This window comes from Macaca mulatta, chromosome 7 (assembly GCF_049350105.2).
Source record: "Macaca mulatta isolate MMU2019108-1 chromosome 7, T2T-MMU8v2.0, whole genome shotgun sequence".
NCBI classification, from domain to species: domain Eukaryota; kingdom Metazoa; phylum Chordata; class Mammalia; order Primates; family Cercopithecidae; genus Macaca; species Macaca mulatta.
The window spans coordinates 41,518,659-41,541,274 of record NC_133412.1 but is presented as its reverse complement, the minus strand read 5'-3'; the positions used below and the strand labels follow the sequence as shown (position 1 = coordinate 41,541,274).

At 43.8% G+C, this 22,616-nt stretch overlaps 1 protein-coding gene across 11 annotated transcripts in view; it reads left to right on the top strand.

Annotated features, from left to right (window-relative positions):
• The window catches only part of CSNK1G1 (casein kinase 1 gamma 1), a 224,109-nt gene extending 201,493 nt beyond the window's left edge, over nt 1-22,616 (top strand). For 5 of the 11 annotated variants that reach the window (XM_077939566.1, XM_077939567.1, XM_028851029.2 and 2 more), the window contains 3 exons: nt 4,028-4,138; nt 12,388-12,494; nt 21,763-22,616. In XM_077939566.1, coding sequence (XP_077795692.1) covers nt 4,028-4,138; nt 12,388-12,494; nt 21,763-21,817 — 273 coding nt within the window. In that variant the 3' untranslated portion in view covers nt 21,818-22,616. Of the gene's footprint in view, nt 1-3,028; nt 3,229-4,027; nt 4,139-11,406; nt 11,702-12,387; nt 12,495-21,762 lie in introns of those variants that run through there. The other 6 variants (XM_077939568.1, XM_028851034.2, XM_077939564.1 and 3 more) reach the window with 4 other exon arrangements.

Sequence of the window (22,616 nt, the reverse complement as noted above, 5' to 3'; positions counted from 1 at the left end):
TGGCGGGCAGTAGTATGGTATAGTATGTTTTCCTTCATCATAGTGGAAGCATTTATGAAGCAATCTAGAGTGTTAACATTAGTTTTCTATTTATCTTTAAAAGATAAATAGCATATTGCTTTGAGAATAGAGATGGAATGTGATTTTTAGGCCTTTGAAAAATGTCTTGTTATTTTCATTTAAACAAAAATCTTAAATCTTTTAACAAATTATTTATTGAACTAGAATGAATATAAAGAACCACATAGCTCTGTGAATCAGACAATAGCCTTAAAACCAGAGTTCTTATGTGTAGTCAGTAAAATTGGAAATAATTGTTGATCAGCTGTCCAGGGTTTTCTTAACTTTAAAAGCCCATGAGCATACATGAGCACACATTTCCAGCCATTTTCTATTTTATCTGCCTTAAAAACAAATGCAGGCCAGGCGCAGGGGCTCACACCTGTAATCTTAGCACTTCGGGAGGCCGAGGCGGGCGGATCACAAGGTCAGGAGATCAAGACCATCCTGGCTAACACGGTGAAACCCTGTCTCTACTAAAAAATACAAAAAAATTAAGGCCGGGCGCGGTGGCTCACGCCTGTAATCCCAGCACTTTGGGAGGCCGAGGCGGGCGGATCACAAGGTCAGGAGATCGAGACCACGGTGAAACCCCGTCTCTACTAAAAATACAAAAAATTAGCCGGGCGCGGTGGCGGGCGCCTGTAGTCCCAGCTACTCAGGAGGCTGAGGCAGGAGAATGGCGTAAACCCAGGAGGCGGAGCTTGCAGTGAGCCGAGATCGCGCCACTGCACTCCAGCCTGGGCGACAGAGCGAGACTCTGTCTCAAAAAAAAAAAAAAAAAAAAAAAAATACAAAAAAATTAGCAACCTGGTGGCACGCGCCTGTAGTCCCAGCTACTGGGGAGGCTGAGGCAGGAGAATGGCATGAATCTGGGAGGCTGAGCTTACAGTGAGCTGAGATCGCACCACTGCACTTCAGCCTGGGTGACAGAGCAAGACTCTGTCTCAAAAAAAAAAAACAACAAATGCAAAAACAGAGCATTCATGAGATGTAATTGCATTTAGTATGTATTATAGAACTCAACACTAAATGGCTTATCAATGCCTGAATTTTTTTAAGTACTTAAGTTTCTAGAAACCTGACAGTACAGCTGGGCGCAGTGACTCACGCCTGCTAATCCCAGCACTTTGGGAGGCCGAGGCAGGTGGATCACGAGGTCAGGAGATCAAGACCATCTTGGCTAACACGGTGAAACCCCGTCTCTACTAAAAATACAAAAAATTAGCCGGGCACGGTGGCAGCACCTGTAGTCCCAGCTACTTGGGAGGCTGAGGCAAGAGAATGGCGTGAACCCAGGAGGCAGAGCTTGCAGTGAGCCGAGACCACGCTGCTGTACTCCAGCCTGGGCGCAGAGCCAGACTCCGTCTCAAGAAAAAAAAAAAGAAAGAAACCTGACAGTACTATATAATAGTTTAAGAGTTTAAATGTTATATTTAAATATTACAAAAAAATAAAAAGTTCTAGAGAACTGAAAAAGTCTATCACTAATAGGTTTATAGATATTACTTCTAATATTATAAGAATAGGTTTATTCTTAGATCTCCAGCAGTCAGAATAAATGAGACTAAGTGCTCTGAGGATATAGACAATGTCAATAAGTTTATAAAGTATGGCCGGCATGGTGGCTCACGCCTATAATTCCAGCACTTTGGGAGGCCGAGGCAGTTGGTGGATCACTTGAGGTCAGGAGTTCGAGATCAGTCTGACTAACATGGAGAACCCCGTCTCTACTAAAAATACAAAATTAGCCGGGCATGGTGGCACATGCCTATAATCCCAGCTACTTGGGAGGCTGAGGCAGGAGAATTGCTTGAACCTGGGAGGTGGAGGTTGTGGCAAGCCGAGATTGTGCCGCTGCACTTCAGCCTGGGCATCAAGAGCAAAACTCCATCTCAACCAAAAAATAAAAAATAAAAATAAGCTTATGATTATGTTGTACACCAGACTTATTTTGGAAAATGAAACCTTTGAACCTCTTTTGGCAGAAATAATTTATTTTGGGTAGCTTTGATTCTCTCTAATATAACTAGCAGCATAAAATAAAACCCTCATTTATAAGATTATAATGCAAGTTCATACAGCTGCCTTATCATAGAATATGTTTATTCTCTGAGGAATAGCAGAGAAAATATGAACAGGATCCTCTTTAGTACTCTTGTCCATATGACTTCGTATTCCATTAATAAAAAGGAGTAAATTGGCCGGGCGTGGTGGCTCACACCTGTAATCCCAGCACTTTGGGAGGCCTAGGCAGGTGGATTATGAGGTCAGGAGATCAAGACCATCCTCACCAACATGGTGAAACCCCGTCTCTACTAAAATACAAAAAGTAGCTGGACGTGGCGGCTCATGCCTGTAATCCCAGCACTTTGGGAGGCCGTGGCGGGTGAATCATGAGGTCAGGAGATTGAGACCATCCTGGCTAACACGGTGAAACCCCGTCTCTACTAAACATACCAAAAAAATTAGCCGGGCATGGTGGCGCGCGCCTGTAGTCCCAGCTACTCGGCAGGCTGAGGCAGGAGAATGGCGTAAACCTGGGAGGCAGAGCTTGCAGTGAGCTGAGATCACGCACTGCACTCCAGCCTGGGCTACAGAGGGAGACTCTGTCTCAAAAAAAAAAAAAAAAAAAGAGTAAATCGTAGCTGGTGTACAAAGCTCTGATTTTTATGAGAAATGCCTTTTTGGTGACTTATGGATGAGCCTTAAGCAACTCTTGTCAATGAGATATTGATGGGGAGTGAATATAGACCCTCAAACCATTACTTTCTTGCCCTTCCTTTTTTATAGAATACAACTTTTATAGCCGTGAACATTTGGAAGCTTTATCGTCCTTTCTGGTTTTCATGCAGAGCAGCAATATCACATCCTAACCCCTGTAGCTGTTTATATCAGCAGCAATTAAAATTTGATATACTAATCCCTCATTGCTGACTCTCCCACTACTCATTTTTCATTTTTGTAGAGCCTTAGGACTGTTACAGCTGAGCATTATGATGTTAACAACTCAGCCATCTGGCACAGGGGAAGAGGCACCTAAACAGATTCTTCTGAACAAAAGTCACATATGAGCAAGATCAGAATAGTAGGAGATCTAAAAAGCAGGTAAAGAAGGAAGAGACCTGAATGATACTAACGTGAAAGCAGAATCCAAAGAAGTTTTTAGTTGAAGGTTGACCCTCCTTTTGCTTTCCAGAAGAAAATAATTCATAGTATCATATTAATAAGTAAACTTTTTCTGATTCCAGTTTAGAAACTGTTGGAAGAACCATGCAAACAATGTAGCTATTTTTTTTTGTTATTATTATTATTATTTTTTCGAGATGGAGTCTTGCTCTGTCGAGCAGGCTGGAGTGCAGTGGCATGATCTCAGCTCACTGCAACCTCCGCCTCCCGGGTTTAAGCAATTCTCCTGCCTCAGTCTCCCGAGTAGCTGGGATTACAGGCATGCGCCACCATGCCCAGCTCATTTTTGTATTTTCAATAGAGACAGGGTCTCACCATGTTGGTCAGGCTGGTCTCGAACTCCAGACCTCGTGATCCGCCCGCCTTGGCCTCCTAAAGTGCTGAGATTGTAGGCGTGTGCCACCGCCCCCGCCTGTCCAAGTATCTTAACATTCTGAGTTTGATCTGCAGTGGCTACTGAAATTTTACCTCTGTGGAAACTGAAAGATGATCCCAGCTTTGAGTGTGTGTGTTTTTCCCCCCCTCCTCTTTTGGTCGTTATTGGTTTTCTGGGTGTGGATAAGAAGGGTGTGCTATAGATTGATGCATTGACTCATTAGGCTAAAATGAATGTAGACAAGCTTCCTTTTCCTCAGTGCTTTCCAGTGGTTGTTAGTTTAAAATTCAAAACCAAAAGAAAAACCTACAGGGACACAAATGTACTTGATTTTGTTATGGCTTGCTGTTGCTTCACCTTTCCTTCCATATCTTGCTCTCATGCTTTCTAATGCCTAAGCAGAATACATCATCAGAGCGCCGAGGAGAATGGGAAATTCAGCCCAGCCGGCAGACCAATACCTCATACCTGACGTCTCACTTGGCTGCAGACCGCCATGGGGGATCAGTGCAGGTATTTACTGCCTTTATTGCCTTTTCCTGGCCTTTCCATCTTGGCTGGTAGAATGTTGGCTTGCTTCAGAAACTTTGGCGGCTTTAGAAAGGAAGCTTATAGGAAGGGCTAGTTGAGTATCTCTGCAGATTTTTTGTCTAGGTGGACTTGGGTAAGAGTCGCTTGTTAAGATGATTACTTCCTGTTGTCATTGACTGAGAAACACCTGAATGATTTCTGATACTGATTTCTGGTTAACCTAGTCCTACCACCTTGATGCATTCATGATAAACCATAAAAATAACATCAAGGTGGAATTGTGTTAGTGTTAAGTCTGTGAATTGTAAAGACCTGAAACTTACAAATATTTTTTGAATACAGGACTAAAGGACTGCATATGTTGCTTATTCCATGATATGTGCCTTAATGCATAAGCTGAGAATGTTAATTTGTATAAGTCATCTTTTTCTGAGTGGTTACCCAAGAAGTTGGGCTGTTTCCATTTTTCTCCCTGGAATCAATGTGATCTTAAGAAAATTATTTCTGATTTTATTTGGGCTATTCTGAAACTCTTGTTTTCTGTTTAGTACTAGAACATCTTGTATCTCTTAACTTGTCTTATATGTGAATTTTTTAATAATCTTAGCCTCAATATTGTTCTCATACTGGTGACACCATCAGTTGGGACACACAGTGACCTCAGAGCTGTCAAACATAAATTCTTATAAAGGTGTAGACAGGTTTGTGCGTATAGAAATGCATCTTGGTAGCCTTGATCATCTAGGATATGCTGTTAAAAGGAGTGATTAATGGAAAGATCTTAATCACAGCTTGAAAGACAGTTTTGGCCCTGTAAAAAACCACATAGGATCATATAGGTTAAAATTATGGATTGAGGCTGGGCATGGTAGCTCCTGTAATCCCAGCACTTTGGGAGGCCGAGGCAGGCAGATCTCTTGAGGTCAGGAGTTCAAGACCAGCCTGGCCAACATGGTGAAACCCCATCTCTACTATAAATACCAAAAAAAAAATTAGCCAGGCCTGGTGGCGCATGGCTGTAATCCTGGCTACTCAGGAGGCTGAGGTGGGAGGATTGCCTGAATCTGGGAGGCAGAAGTTGCAGTGAGCCGAGATCGTGCCACTGCACACTCCAGCCTGGGTGACAGAATGAGACTCCATGTCAAAAAAAAAAAAAAAAAAATGATGGATTGGACAAGACTGAGCAACAAAGGGAGAGCTCGTCTCTATAGAAAGTTAAAAAATTAGCCAGGATGGCCGGGCGTGGTGGCTCATGCCTGTAATCCCAGCACTTTGGGAGGCCAAGGCGGGCGGATCACAAGGTCAAGTGATTAAGACCATCTTGGCCAACATGGTAAACCCTGTCTCTACTAAAAATACAAAAATTAGCTGGGCATGGTGGCGCATACCTATAGTTTCAGCTACTCAGGAGGCTGAGGCAGGAGAATCGCTTGAACCCGGGAGGCAGAGGTTGTAGTGACCCAAGATCCCGCCACTGCACTCCAGCCTGGGTGATGGAGTGAGACTCTGTCTCCAAAAAAAAACAACAACAACAAAAAAAACCGTTGCTCTTAGGAGCCAGGCACAGTGGCTTACACTTATAATTCCAGCATTTTGAGAGGCCTAGTCAGGAGGATCACTTGAGCCCAGGAGTTCTTGACCATCCTGGCAATATAGCAAGATCTTGTCTTTACACAAAACAGAAAAATTGGCTAGGTGTGGTGGTGTGTGTCTATAGTTCTAGCGGCTAGGAAGGCTTAGGCGAGAGGATTGCTTGAGTAGTTTGAGGCTGCAGTGAGCCATGATCATACCACAGCATTTCAGCCTGAGTGACAGAGCAAGACCCTGTCTCTTAAAAAACAAAACAAAACAAAAAAACCCTTTCAATTTTATTTCTCAGGCACCCTTTCTTATGAAGCCACAAGAGGATGTGTGTTATCAAAATTAATAGAACAAGAGAGTAGCAGCCGTGTGCAGTGGCTCACGCCTGTAATTCCAGCACTTTGGGAGGCGGAGGCGGGCAGATCACAAGGTCAGGAGTTTAAGACCAGCCTGGCCAACACAGTGAAACCCCGTCTCTACTAAAAAATTAAAAAAAAAAAAAAAATTAGCTGGGCATGGTGGCGGGTACCTGTAGTCCCAGCTACTTGGGAGGCTGAGGCAGGAGAATCACTTGAACTTGGGAGGCAGAGGTTGCAGTGAGCTGAGATTGCGCCCCTGCATTCCAGCCTGGGCGACACATCGAGAGTCTGTCTCAAAAAAATAAAAAGAAAGGAATATCTGGGATCCAGGAAACCAGAGATCCAGCACAGGAAAGAAACAAAGGGAATCCCTAGTATAATAATAAAGTTAGGAGATCCTGGGATCTGTACACCAATAGAAGAGAGCAGCTTGTTCAAAACAGAGCTGCAAGAGCAGCTCTTTGGTGTTTTCCTGTTTAACATTGTGGTTTATCCTTGATTTTTTATAATTACAAAATAAGCATATTTCTTATTTTCATTTTTCTTTTTGTCTTTTCTTTTTCTTTTTTTTTTTTTTTTTTTTTTGAGATGGAGTCTTGCTCTGTCATCCAGGCTAGAGTGCAGTGGTGCAATCTTGGCTCACTGCAACTGCTGTTTCCCAGGTTCAAGCGATTCTCCTGTCTCAGCCCCCGGAGCAGCTGGGATTACAGGCACCTGCCACTACACCCAGCTAATTTTTGGATATTTAGTAGAGATGGGTTTTTGCCACGTTGCCCAGGCTGGTCTCAAACTCCTGACCTCAAGTGATCCACCCGCCTAGGCCTCACAAATTCTGGGGATTACAGGCGTGAGCCATCGGCTCTTTTGAAATATGCAACTTCCTCTACTCCCTATAAACTAAGCTTTACCAGCTTCCTTGGCACTTAGATAGGGGACAGGCAGTTACACCATTTACCTAATATTATGTTCAGCTCTGCTGCTCCTCATTACATTGGCCTCTTTGGGCTTACACTGTTTTTAGCATACCTTTTGCAAACCAAATTAACAATACTTTCCTAACACAACAGATGTCCACATATTTATGAGTTGTCTCACTTGCTAGAGGTAATGTAGTAAAAACATGTTTGGCCTAACCTGGGTGACTTGCAGACACCATGACCCGGGGAGGAGTGCAGAATGCTAAGATAAGAAAAGTTTGCTCTGATAAGGCACATGGAGACTCCTGTTCCAAGATATTTAATGGGCAGACCCCCATGGTTCTCATTCTTCCAGTATTTCCACAGATCTTATATGTGTAGAAGGCCTAAATGCCAGAAGATAATATATTTTCTCTTTCAAAAAATTCTTCTAAAGTTGTCTAAATTAAAATGTTTAGGGAGTTTTTAGAAATGTTCAGGACCAAGTAAGGACTTAAGACTTAGAATGACACATGAGTTAAAGTACTGTTTCCTTTGGTACACAGCTCTAATTTCTCCTCACAGTGACATTTTGAGAAATGAAACTAATAACCCAAATTATTGAGACTGCTAAAAGGGATATTACCAGGTCTGAATGTCAAAACAGTCCTTCACCTTAGTCTTTCTTGTGAGTAATGCTATAAGATATTAATTGGTCTTGTTTGGTATAGCCAGAGTAATGAGCGATTAAGTGATTAAAGCAAAATAAATGTCTGTTTGAAGTATGCAAATAAAGCTGTTTTTTTTTTTTTTTGTTTTTTTTTTTGGAGACAGAGTTTTGCATTGTTGTCTAGGCTGGGGTTCAGTGGCATGATCTTGGCTCACTATAACCTCCGCCTCCCAGGTTCAAGCAATTCTCGTGCCTCAGCCTCCTGAGTAGCTGGGATTACGGGCGCCCGCCATCATGCCCAGTTGGTTTTTTGTATTTTAGTAGAGATGGGGTTTCACCATCTTGTCCAGGCTGGTCTCGAACTCCTGAGCTCAGGCAATCCACCTGTCTTGACCTCCCAAAGTGCTAGGATTACAGGCACAAGCCACCATGCCCAGCCACAAATAAAGCTTTTTATAATGAATCTTATTTTTTATTATCTTTTATAATGAAGTTATCCTAAAAATTTATTTATTTACTTATTTGTTTATTTATTTATTTTTTGAGACGAAGTCTTGCTGTGTCACCTAGGCTGGAGTGTGGTGGCGTGATCTCTGCTCACTGCAAGCTCTGCCTCCCGGGTTCACACCATTCTCCTGCCTCAGCCTCCTGAGTGGCTGGGACTACAGGCGTGCGCCACCACGCCCAGCTAATTTTTTGTATTTGTAGTAGAGATGGGGTTTCACCATGTTAGTCAGGATGATCTTGATCTCCGGACCTCGTGACCCGCCTGCCTCAGCCTCCCAAAGTGCTGGGATTACAGGCGTGAGCCACCACACCCAGCCATGAAGTTATACTAAAAATTTAATAGAAAAAACATAACAGGCAGATCACTTGGGGTCAGGAGTTCAAGACCAGCCTGGCCAATATGGTGAAACCCCGTCTCTAGTAAAAAATACAAAAATTAGCCAGACGTGGTGGTGCATGCCTGTAGTCCCAGCTACTCAGGAGCCTGAGGCAGGAGAATCGCTTGAGCTCAGGAGGCAGAGGTTGCAGTGAGCCAAGATCACACCACTGCACTGTAGCCTGGACGACAGAGTGAGATTCCATCTCAAAAAAAGAAAAAAAACCCATAAAGTTAATATTGTTTAAAAGGTCAGTAATTTTTTACATTCATAAGTTTCTTTATAATTATTTAAATTTGTTTTCTAAACATCATTGTATTTAATTCCCTTCATATTTATGAAGTTGATAGGATCATGGTCATTTGCCTTGTCTTATAAAATTAGAAAACAGGGCTCACAGAGGATGTTAATGGTAGAACAAGGCCTAGAATCCAACTCTTCTGTCACTTACATGGTATTTGTTCCACTGCCTGCAGTTCAGTAGTTCGACAAACCAGACCTCCAACCTGAAATAATTAATCGGATGCTGTGAAGGCTCAGATGTGTAGCCTTTAAGTCTTAGGTATGTTTTTGGTACAATTAAGTTTAAAAGTAGAGAATGGAAGCTCTGTTTATGTCTCATTCATTTGAGACCAGATGCTCATTGATACAGACAGGATGTCTAGTCTGTAAAATGAGGATAACCTCTTATTCCTTAGATTGCCCACGGACAGTGCTTATGGCCTAAATGGCAATTTGTAGCGAGGAGAAATTAGGAAGTATAAGCCATGAGAGACGCTGTGAGCAGGCCCCATGACCAAGAGTCACCAGGTAATTCTCAGTGGTGATGCTTACTAATGTTTCCTTCGTGTGAGTAGAAGCCAAGACATTTTATTTAACATCTTGTCTAGTTCCTGAACTGTCCACTAGAAACTTACTGTTTTCTCCTGTAACTCTTGTGCTCACAGAATGAGCTTACCAGCATTATCACTGGTGTGCAACCAGAATATGTCCACAAGAAGCAAATGAAGCACTGAGGAAGTTAACAGGATAGCATTAGAGTGAGGAGCTGTGGTTTTCCAATCCATATACCATCTTTCCTCAACTTTTTGGTTTTGCTGGTTTTCTCCCAACTTTTTGTATTGAAAATATCAACTCTACAGAGAAATCGGGAAGGAAATGCAATCAACTCTTGTGTATCTTTAACCTCGCTGAACGAATTATTAAGATTTTGCCATATTTGCTTTAAATCTGTGAGTTAGCCGGGCGTGGTGGCTCATGCCTGTAATCCCAGCACTTTGGGAGGCCGAGGCGGGCGGATCACGAGGTCAGGAGATCGAGACCATCCTGGCTAACACGGTGAAACCCCGTCTCTACTAAAAATACAAAAATTTAGCCGGGCGTGGTGGTGCGTGCCTGTAGTCCCAGCTACTCGGAGGCTGAGGCAGGAGAATGGCGTGAACCCAGGAGGCGGAGCTTGCAGTGAGCCGAGATGGTGCCACTGCACTCCAGCCTGGGTGACAAAGTGAGACTCCATCTCAAAAAAAAAAAAAAAATATATATATATATATATATATATATATATATATAAATCTGTGAGTGAAAGTGTGTGTTTTGTGTTGGCTTGCTAAACCATATGAAAGTAAGTTGCAGACATCATTACATCTTATCCCAAAATACTATAGCCTGTGTCTTCTAAGAACAAAGACATTCTAAGAAAGTTTATTTCATAATATCTAAGATACAGTTCATATCACATTCCACCTAATTCCAGTTGTCCCCAGAATTAATATTGTAGTGTCCAGGATTTAATCAAGGTTCATGCCTCGCATTAAGTAATACAATTTGCCTCATCAGTCTTTTACAATGTCTTAGTCTTTTTCAATACACTTTAATCTTTAAGTCTCCCTGTGTTTAAATAAATAAAAGTCTTTTATAAAGATTCAGCTGGAGGCTGGGCACAGTGGCTCATGCCTGTAATCCCAGCACTTCGGGAGGCCGAGGTGGGTGGATAACCTGAGGTCAGGAGTTCGAGACTAGCCTGGCCAACGTCATGAAACCCCATCTCTACTAAAAAAAAATACAAACAATTAGCCAGGCATGGTGGCACATGCCTGTAATCTCAGCTACTTGGGAGACTGAGGCAGGAGAACTGCTTGAATCTGGGAGGCAGAGGTTGCAGTGAGCCAAGATCGTGCCACTGCACTCCAGCCTGGGTGGCACAGCAAGACTCTCTCTCAAAAAAAAAAAAAAAAAAAAGTGTTATTAATGAGAACAATAATTATTTCTTGTTTAGAAATAATGGTAGATATAGATTGCTAGTAAGTAATTTTCACCCTATCTGTCCCAAAGGCTACATGTACTAAATATTTCCTCCCACCCTCCTCTTTATGACTATTCAGGAAATTTTTGTGGATTAACTGCTGGTGAGGACCCCTGAGCTAGAGGCAGATAAGAATAAACAGTTACGGAGAGAGAGGAACAGTAAGATGACCACTTATTGAGCTGTTACTATGTGTCATGGCACTGGGCTAAGCACTTGCTGTGGGTTGTCTGCACAGTAAACACCATTAGGTAAGCAGCATTATTCTCCCATTTTACAGATTAGGAATCTTAGGCATAGACTGAGGATCTTGCCCAAGGACCCACAGCAAATAAGTGGTGGAGCTGGGGTTCTAACTTAGGGCTCATGAAGGCAATTTCTACACTATGCTGCTTCCCTTATTTCTACTAGGTATTATACTAGACAGTCTCATACATTTTCTTGTATAATTCTCTCATCAACCTATAAGAAACAATCTCAAATAGATGGAAGTACTTATCCAAGGGCGTATGATATCCAAATTGTTTATCCTATTTTGTGTTCTCTCCCATGTTTCAGCCAAGGTCTTTAACAAGCAGAGTGTTTTGTCCAGCAGTGAGGCCCCTTTTCCCACTTCCCAGCACCCACATAAACAGGAATCATGTGCTGGAAATGCAACCAGGTGGCAGAAGCAGCTACACATGCAAGAGAAGCCTGATCGGGTCCACATTAACCAGATGACAGGAGTGAGAGCCTTCACTTACATTTCGGGGACCATCAGTGAGAAGTGGGATGACAGTGAACCTGAAATAAAGATCGTTGAAATAAGACTGGCTTTCCAAGGGAGAATGTTCTTTTACCATCTTCCCTCTTGCCGGAGAGGATGTGACAGTCTTGTTATTTGTGTAACTTCGAACCAATGCTCAAAGCCATGAGGAAATTTCTGAAGGAAAGTGTGATTGTTTATAGTTTCTGGTACCCACTGTTGACTTCCTTTTTTGAACTTTTTCTTTCAACATCATCACTAAGTCTATATAATTATAGCATCATAAACTGAGAGAAGTAGACTTCACCCATCACATTCAAGGGAGCCAAGTGATTTTACCTTTAGAAGTCAGCCATGCAGTTATTTTTAACTTAGTAAAGTAATGTGTGTGTTTTTGCCATATGAAAGAATCTGTGTGTTTAGAACAAATTTTCCTCACGGAAATTCACCGATATTAACTCTAAACCTTGGTTAAGTCATTTGTTAGTGTTTCCATCTGTCAAAAGACCTATTTCATAAGATTTTTTTAGGATTTAAATTTACACACACAGTGTAGCAGAGTGCCAGACACAGAGTAGAGGCACTCAGTATGGAAGTTATTATCATCATTATATGATTACATCATTGATTTTAGTGTTCTCACATGATATGGGCCTGGGAACCTTCCCTAAACTGATCCCTTAACCCAGGAAAACAAACATTCCAGACACTGCCTGTTTAGTGACCCTGTCTGGCGCTGGCAAGAGATTTCTGGTGCCATGTTGCCTGTCACACACTATGTCTTTCTGTTTCAGGTGGTTAGCTCAACCAATGGAGAGCTGAATGTCGATGATCCCACAGGAGCCCACTCCAATGCACCAATCACAGCTCATGCCGAGGTGGAGGTAGTGGAGGAAGCTAAGTACGTACATCTTCCAGGGGGGCTCTTAAGTTATGGGTTGAAAAACCTTTTCTGTCTCTTCCTCTCTGTGTGCTGCTCATCTCAGACTGGATTTCTCATGCTTGTAACCACAGCTTTCTTCCTTAACTGTTTTAATTTTTGCATGGTACTTTAAGGCTGCTACTGCCCTTCTTTAGCTGTGATTTCGGGGAAGACAGTCACATTTTTCTAGTTCACATGAAAAAGACATAGTGAACCGAAAGAATCATGTTATCAGGGCTACAATAGATAGTAGCCATGAGCTTCTTGGGGCTGTGGAGCTTCTTGCTCTGTATGGGATATAGAGAAAAATCTGCTGTTAAACCATGGGCCATGCTGAATAGCATTTGATTTCTGATTGTGGGCTAACAACTGGATGTATAATCATGGAACAAGGAGTTCAGGGCCATTTTGTTCACTTTCAAATGATTCTGGCTTCAGGGAGACTAAGTCAGGCAAGAAAAATATTATAGTCTGCATCTGTGAATGAGAGTGTGGGAAAAGAATGAAGTCATACTCATCTCAGGAGGGTAAGGAGGTTGCCCCACGCCCTTTTCTGCTTCTCTTGCATGTGTGTGTCTTGCCCCACCCATACCACCAGCCCCTTGGTGCGCTGCATGGTCTGTGTTTAAACTCTTAAAATCTGAGGTGGAAGGTGAGATAACTGTCAATTCTGCTGCAAAAGCAGCATTTCTACCACTTTTTCCCCTTTTTTCCCCATCCCAAATTTAGATCCAGATTTAGACTTCAAGAAGATACCAGGTAGGGAGAGATAGAGACACCATGAGTCAGTAACTGCTGCTGTCCCTGATATGGAGGACCTTTCTTGTGAGCCCTCTGAGAACCTGCAGGATATCCCAGTGTCTTGTTTTCTGAAGCAGACAATGTATTTATAGTGATATTGTACCTAAGTAGTCTCATGAGCCCCCAAGTAGCTTAATACAAGCCAGAACACTCTTATACCTCTAAATGTAAGTTAGTGAGATGCCACTAAGACCTAAATTCTTCCACCTTCCAGATGCACTGTGTATTGTTGTCTTTCCTGCCTATTCCCCTGGTCCCCTGCCCATCTTTTTTATTTATTTGTTTTTTGAGACAGGGTCTCTCTCTATTGCCAAAGCTGGAGTGTACTGGCATGATCATGGCTCACTGCAGCCTCTATTCCCCAAGCTCAAATGATCCTCCTGCCTCAGTCTCCCAAAGTCCTGAAATTACAGGTATGAACCACCGTGCCCAGCCCTGACAATCTATTTGATAAACTCACTTTACTTTCAAGAAGTCCTTTCCAACCAGGTGTGGTGATTCATGCCTGTAATCTTAGCACTTTGGGAGGCTGAGGCAGGAGGATCACTTGAGTCTAGGGGTTTGAGACCAGCCTGGGCAACATAATGAGACCCCATTTCTATAAAAAAATTGGAAATTAGCTGGGCATAGTGGCATGCACCTGTAGTTCCAGGTACTTGGAAGGTTGAGGCTGCAGTGAGCTATGGTCATGTTACTGTACTCCAACCTGGGTGACAGGTGAGACCCTGTCTCACACACACACACACACGTTTTTGGCCAGGTGCGGTGGCTCACGTGTGTAATCCCAGCACTTTGGGAGGCTGAGGCAGGAGGATCATGAGGTCAAGAGATTGAGACCATGCTGGCCAACATGGTGAAACCCCATCTCTACTAAAAATACAAAAATTACCTGGGTGTGGTGGCACGCACCTGTAGTCCCAGCTACTCGGGAGGCTGAGGCAGGAGAATCACTTGAACCTGGGAGGCAGAGGTTGTGGTGAGCTGAGATTGCGCCACTGCACTCCAGCCTGGCAACAGAGCGAGACACCGTCTCAAAAAAAAAAAAAAAAAAAAAGTTTTTGCTTGGAAAACCAGGACTTAAGGATTCCTACCCAATATATCAAAAGTAAATGAGGATGATTTGACTGTCTCTTGTTGAACCCCTGCTAACTATAGGCAGCTTCAGAGCTCTTCTCCCAGCTTGCGTAAGGCACTGATATGTAAGGGGGTGAGGGTTATGCTGGTTATGCCAGGAAAAGACCATTTTAGTAAGGAAACATGCTCTCTATTCTCAGGGACTTTGGAGATATTAATGGTACTTACATTTTTTCGATTTCCATACAAAGCTACATTCTCTTAAATAAACAATATGTTACTCCCAACCTCTTGGCTTTCAACTGGCTGCACTTTGGAGTCATCTGGGGCGTGTTAGAAAATACAAATGTCTGAGTCTGGCCTCAGGCATTCTGATTTAATTGATTGAAATGTGGCCTGAGCATCAATAATTTTAAAAGTTCAGGTCATTCTAACTTGTAGCCAATGTTCAGAACCACTGTACTAAGCATGGTCTGATCCAAACATTGTCAGAGCTTGAAGGATGGCCGTACCTTTTCTCAGCTCCCACCCCATTCTCAATTCACCTTTGTAGCTGTTACTTTGAAGGCTAGAAGTTTAACTTTGGATTTAATAGTATACTTTGAATGCAGTAATCAAATGGGCTTTAGTTTTATGTTATGCCCTATATAGGTTTATCTTTTGAACCCATTCATCTCATCTCATTTTGGTAAATGTGTATACTAATTGTGTATGTGAGTGTGGTATTTGTGTTCTGTGTGTAAGATATGGGCTCATTCACACAGAGATTTCAATCTGGTGTATTCCGTATTGGTATAATTTAACATCTAGAATGTAAGGAGAATTTAAAGTCTTGTCATTTAGCGAAAAGGACAAGTGTGCCTCTTTGCCACCAGCTTCAGGTTTGGATCTTCTAAAAGATGTAGAAAGCATAGAGGAGCAATTATATTTGACCAGATGTCATCCCAAAGCTCCTGGCTTAGGGCATTTAGTGATTTCATGGGCTACCAATCCATCTTGCCCAGAGAACTGTCAGGGCCCAGCCATGTGTTGTTTTTCTTGGCCTTTGTGTGTGGAGGCAAGGAAATAGCCCTATGTCCACCTGGTTGATCATTTTCATGGGAAGAAGTCACAGCTAGAGAAGCACGAGGTGTTCCAAACAGCCCCGCATTGCACGCAGCTGTGATGCCATTTGTTCATGCAGCCTGCTTGTGGGGTAGAGGGGGCTGATGCTTATATTGAGACGCACCTCAGTACTGGGGAGACTGTGTGAAACCTTCACTTTCAGGCTTTTGATTTTGGGTTCCTCACCCAGCTTGTTTAGTGTAAAGGTCGAAAGAAATAACGGTCTTAGGTTTTGTTCTATGTACAAAATGAACATGTGAATTCCCTTTTTCTCTAGCTCCAGGACTTATGTCCTTGTTTATGGTTTAAAGGGTGGATGAGGACAGGCAGCTTTTTGGTTGATTTTTGTTACAGTAAGAATACAGGAATTTTTGGTTTTCCAGACTTTAGCTATAATTTAACAAATGTGAACCTCATTTCTCCGGAGCATTAACAAGAGTAGAATTTAGGTCCTTCTCTGGTAGTTATACCTTAATACAGAGCAGTGACCCTCCTCCCTCTGATTCATCTTCTAATAAGATAAAGTAAGTGTCACTTAAACCTTTTCTCCCTCTCTAGAGGAAGAGCTAACTGCTAGCTGCTTTGATCAGGCATGTTGGACTTGTACAAAGGCTAGGGACTTTATTTTTCCCTCAGAATATTTGGGAGGCTAGCTTAATATTGCACAGTGAGACTTCATGTGGGAACCAAAATGGTCCACCCCTGGTGCTTGATTGAGTTTTTACCGGCAGGGTCATTTGCTCTTTCCCCTGCTGCCTTCCTGGAAGTTACCCAGGAAAGCCCACCCTGGAGCTCCCACCAACTCTTTCTGTTTTGCCTTACCCCTGAGATCCAAATCCCACCTTGATGCTTCTGTCAGGCTCCTGTCCGAACCTCCACTTTAACGTGGGGACCAAGTGGCCTGGGCCTACTCACCCTACCTTGACAGAAGAAGAAACTAAACACAGACACATACTGCATGTTTGCATGGCTCACAGGGAGTCGCTTCCATTTCACCTCTGTGGACTAATATCTCTCTCTTTCTCTCTCTTCCTTTCTGTGTTTTTCTCTTTATATACTCTGTAGCTGCCTGAAAATGCTCAACCTGTGGTGAGTCCCTCTCTCCAGTCCATTGCAAGGGGAGTGGACCAGACTAGGCTGGGATTGGCAAAGCCAAACAAAATGTCTTAGGAACATTAAATAACTTCCATAGGACTCCTTGTGCCATAACCACCCTGACTGGGGATCTAGATCCATAAGGTGGGGATGGGGCAGGCCTGTACCCAGGAATTAATCTATTCCTTCTTTCAAACCCACCTTATCGCTGTCTCCTCCTGCCATAACAGTATCCCACATATCCAAAATTATCTGTTTTTAGCTGAGTGAATTTTCTCCCAAATTAATACAACCAGATATGGAGAGGGACAGAGGTAAAAGGGCAAGATTACTGTATCAGTTTTTACTTAGCAGTTGTGTTTGCTCACAGCCACAAGGATAGTGAGCTGTTGCTGGATAATCTCACGTTCTGCAGTGTGGTCTCTAACCTGGAAATTGGCTGCTTTGGGAAAATCTGACTTTTTTTGATTCAGCTGGCTCTTCCATCGGTAGAGTAGGAACCTCAAAAAAGGGGGAGCTCCTTCAGGGAGAGGTGGAGTTTTTTTGTTGTTTTGAGAGTTGTTTTGTTTTCGTTTATTGTCTTTTTCTTTATTCCTATGTGAGAGTTTAGTAGGCCAAGGGCTGACTCAGCTAATTGATATATTGGAGCCTGTCTGTTCCATTCCTGGAAAAGGTTCCTGGAATGTATTTTTAGGAATAACATGGAGTTTATGGAAGGAGAAGCCCTCAAGAATCCATGTGTGGTGAGGAACATTCTTGCTACAAGACATAGCCCCTTCCCCTGCTCTCTAGCCTATGACCTTCCAGGTACTCCTGAACTTGTTGGTCTGTTGCAGTCTGGAATTGTAACTCTCCCGCATTGTCCGCATGCATAAAGTCATGTTCTACATGGAGGTAACAGCCTGCTAGTTTCATGACTGCCATGTTTGTGTGTCTTCAGTGACTGGGTTGGGCACTGGTTTCTGAACCCTAACTGTCTAAGCCAGATTGCCTACAGGGGCTTCCTTAGAGACAGGAATATATTAAAGAAAACAACTGGGTTTTGTGGAGGTCAGATTTATAGTCTTAGGGGATCAAAGAATACCTTTGGCTATTTGTTTTGCAAATATGTGTCTGTGTAATCTGACATTGTGGTGGTCTATTTTTTCCTGTGAGGTGTCAGTCACATGATCCTTACTGCAGATACTTGAGGGCCTCCTATATGCTTATCTAACCCTGTGCTTGGAACTCTAGCGGGGTGGCGGGGCGGGTTGCAAAATTTGCCCCAAAGAGCTTGGGTACCATCTAGCTGAAGAGATCAGAATTACACATGAAAGGACAAGGAGTTTTCCAGGACATTTAGATTATTGCCCTTGAGAGACTAAGGGGCCAGGAAGTCACCATGGACAGGATAGTCAAATAAGTCCTTGTAAACACTGTAGGACTTGAGTCAAGTATTAGAAGAAAGGAAGAATATACACGTATGGCAGAGAAAAGGAACATAGCAAGGGAATAGCTGAAGAGAGAGGGCCATGACATAGTAAGAATGCTGTATGGAAAAGGTAGTGGGTCAGAGGCCTGGGGTAAGAGCACTAGATGGCTTGAGAGTAGGGAGATTTGGATCGATTTTGACTCCAGCATGTTGAGAACTTCTAGTCATCTAAACAGTCAATCAACTGGAAGAAAACCTAAGCCATGAGGGGTCCATCACCTGCCTTCATTCTCTTCTGAGAGGAACACATCTGAAAGTCAGTCAGTGGACTTGGTCTAGAGTCAGACCCAGTTTAATAGATCCTGTTGCCAGTAGTCACCACAGACACCAAAGAGCTGAAGAGCAGATTGTGAGGCCTGCTTTTTTGTAGGTAGAATCATTAAAAGCCTTTGCCACTGCTGAAGCTTTAACTACAATAACTAGCAAAGATAAATCCCGGGTTCTAAATTTGAAATATTCCAACTCCTTTGAACCATAGCTCACACTCCCTTTTAGTCAGGTGGGTTCAGCATTCCACATCCAGTTATGATACGCTTGTAAGCAGACATTAATTCTTATGGCTTGCCTTGGAGGAGGTAAAAGAGAAGTCATTGTACAGTTTGAAATGGACCTAAACAGTATTTTGAACTTTTTTTATTGCTTTCTTAAAAACACAAAATCATCATCTTTGCATCCTCCAAAAAGATTAAGAATAGAGGTTGACTTAAAAGTTAGTAATGCCTCTGAAAATCATGGTTCAGAAAAGAGGTAAGTCTATTGAAATAGAGATTTAATTTGCCTCTTTTATTATTAATTTCAGGACATTCAACTTGGAAAATGTCCATTTCTAAAGCATACATATAGAAAAATGCCATTTGGGCCAGGCATAGTGGCTTACACCTGTAATCCCAGCACTTTGGGAGGCCGAGGCAGGTGGATCATTTGAGGTCAGGAGTTCGAGACCAGCCCGGCCAACATGGTGAAACCCTGTCTCCATTAAAAATACAAAAATTAGCCGGGCGTGCTGTGGGCACCTGTAATCCCAGCAATTCGGGAGGCTGAGGCAGGAGAATCACTTGAGCCCGGTAGGTGGAGGTTGCAGTGAGCACCACTGTATTCCAGCCTGGGCAACAGAGTGAAACTCAGTCTCAAAAAAAAAAAAAAAAAGGCCAGGCGCGGTGACTCAAGCCTGTAATCCCAGCACTTTGGGAGGCCGAGACGGGCGGATCACGAGGTCAGGAGATGGAGACCATCCTGGCTAACACGGTGAAACCCCGTCTCTACTAAAAATACAAAAAATTAGCTGGGCATAGTGGCAACACCTGTAGTCCCAGCTGCTCGGGAGGCTGAGGCGGTAGAATGGCGTAAACCTTGGGAGGCGGAACTTGCAGTGAGCTGAGATCCAGCCACTGCACTCCAGCCTGGGCGACAGAGCGAGACTCCGTCTCAAAAAAAAAAAAAAAAAAGAAAAGAAAAAAAAAAACCATTTGTTCTTGAATTCTTATCCAGGGTTTCCATTGAGGATTTTTTTTTTTTTTTTTTTTTTTTTTTTTTGAGACGGAGTCTCGCTCTGTCGCCCAGGCTGGAGTGCAGTGGCCGGATCTCAGCTCACTGCAAGCTCCGCCTCCCGGGTTCACGCCATTCTCCTGCCTCAGCCTCCCGAGTAGCTGGGACTACAGGCGCCCGCCACCTCGCCTGGCTAGTTTTTTGTGTTTCTTAATAGAGACGGGGTTTCACCGTGTTAGCCAGGATGGTCTCGATCTCCTGACCTCGTGATCCGCCCGTCTCGGCCTCCCAAAGTGCTGGGATTACAGGCTTGAGCCACCGCGCCCGGCCGAGGATTATTTTTAACAATCAAAAATGTTGGTCACTTTTATTTAAAAGAATTTAGTTTCCAAATACATATTACACTTTGCTTAGTGATTATATTTGCACCCATTAATAGTACCTCACAAATGTCATTGATACTTTCAGAGAAAATCTTTCCAAAGACCCTCTTAAGAATCTCCTATTTCAGGCCGGGCGTGATGGCTCATGCCTGTAATCCCAGCACTTTGGGAGGCCGAGGTGGGCGGATCACGAGGTCAGGAGATCAAGACCATCCTGGCTAACACGGTGAAACCCCGTCTCTACTAAAAGTACAAAAACTTAGCCCGGCGTGGTGGTGGGCGCCTGTAGTCCCAGCTACTCGGGAGGCTGAGGCAGAAGAATGGTGTGAACCCAGGAGGTGGAGCTTGCAGTGAGCCGAGATCGTGCCACTGCACTCTAGCCTGGGCAACAGTGCAAGACTCTGTCTCAAAAAAAAAAAAAAAAAAAAATCTCCTATTTCTAAAATGTTCATGTTTGATTCATTCAGATATGATTACAGCCCATCATGGTCTGTGTAAATGTTTGTTTCTGCATTCTTAGAAACTTTCTCCAGTTTTTAATAACATTGGATGTAGGAATACCAAGGAGTCTAACTAAAAAGAGGGGATCTTGGCTACAGTGAAATGCCTAGGGGTATGGGAAGTAAGTAACAGCCTTTATTTCCATATGAAAAATGCTGGCATTACACCTGCAATGATTAGGCAAGAGACTCAAAGATAGTTTTCTCAGAAAAGCTTTTCTTTCAAGGGTCTAGCAAGTCTGAGCTATGCTTCCAACTTTACTGCCCTCCATCATCCTGCATCTTTGACTCATCCACCACCTTCTGTCCCTTTCATTCTCATTCCCCATGTGTCAGCTCCCTGGAAAGGACATATCTTGTGCACCTTGCCACAGTACTCATTACCCGCTTCTGGACTGCCTGAGCAAGAGTGATACTTCCTGTTCTAAAGACAGGAGTGAGGAGGGGGGATACTCAGACTTAGGGATGTGCCAGAACTGTGGCTAGTCCCCAGGGAGCAGAACTTGGAGGACTCATAAAGGAGCCAACCCCACCTCCATCTCAGACAGGGCCAGTTCATAAACCCCATCTGGCACAGCAGCAGTCTCAGGAAGCTAAACTGGGGAGTGCCCTGTATCTCACTCCCTAAATTGGGGAGTGAGAGCATCCCGATGGTCAGCTCCTGGGCTGTGCCAGTGGTCCCCTCCAGATGAAAAGGGGGAGCTGTACTGATGTCAGTCAGGAGATGTGGCTCACAGTCATTATTAGAGTCAGGGCCTCTCCTGCCTACTTCAGGTACTTGGGTGAGGGCAGAGAGAGGGCTAGAGAGAATCCTTAATCCTTCATTGGTAACATCCTGAGATCCTCCTAGAGTTCCAGACATCATACTTATCACGGGATTTGTTTGCCTTAATTTAGCCTCCCTGCCCTCTGGCCAGTGAGTTGCATTAAATAATTGTGCCCTCAGTATCAAGGAGTAGACAATGTAGACTATTTTTATGCAGCCCTGAGGATCCCCAGTCTTGGCTCTTGATAAGGTGAGGCATCTGGGTTGGGTGCTAAAGTATGAACCTTCTTCATCCTCCTTCCAGTAATGCCTATTTCAGCCCTGCCTAGCCTGCACCATCTTATAATTAGGTAGGATGACTGCAGATTGAAATCAAGCAGCTATTTCCTTTGGCTTTTCTGGCAGACACTGCCCACTGCCTCCAGTGCGTGCACTGTAGATGGTGGGCGGTCCCTATGGGTGGGTGCCAGGGGGAAAATTCCACCCCCTTCAGTAAGCAGAAGCAGGCAGAAGTCTGCTGGAAGCTGCAGGCCTCCCGCACTGACTTGCAATGTTCCTTGTGCTCCAGGTGCTGCTGTTTCTTTAAGAGGAAAAGGAAGAAGACTGCTCAGCGCCACAAGTGACCAGTGCCTCCCAGGAGTCCTCAGGCCCTGGGGACTCTGACTCAATTGTACCTGCAGCTCCTGCCATTTCTCATTGGAAGGGACTCCTCTTTGGGGGAGGGTGGATATCCAAACCAAAAAGAAGAAAACAGATGCCCCCAGAAGGAGCCAGTGTGGGCAGCCAGGGCCTAGTGGGTCATTGGCCATCCCCGCCTGCCTAAGGCTCTGAGCAGGTCCCAGAGCTGCTGTTCCTCCACTGCTTGCCCATAGGGCTGCCTGGTTGACTCTCCTTCCCATTGTTTACAGTGAAGGTGTCATTCACAAAAACTCAAGGACTACTATTCTCCTTCCTCCCCTTAGTTTACTCCTGGTTTTTACCCCACCCTCAACCCTCTCCAGCATAAAACCTAGTGAGCTAAAGACTTTATTTGCAGAAGGAGATCAAGAGGCTGGGGGTAAGGCCAAGAAGGTAGGAGGAAAATGGAGACCTGGGCTGGAGAAGAACCTTCTCCGTGTCCCAGGTGTGCCTGGCAGTATGGTTTCCTCTTCCTCTGTGCCTGTGCAGCATTCATCCCAGCTGGCCATGGGGTTCAGGTTCCTTCTTCCCTCCCTCCTGTGAAGTTACACTGTAGGACACAAGCTGTGAGCAATCTGCAGTCTACTGTCCCTGTGTGTTGGCGTTCTTAGCTTTTTTGACAAACTCTTTTTTCCAGGCGGTAGTAGGACAATGAAAATTGTTCTGAGCAAAGGAAAGAAAACTGACTTTGTTGCACTTTTAGTTTTTTTTTAAAAAAACAAAAACAAAAACATGGCAGATGCA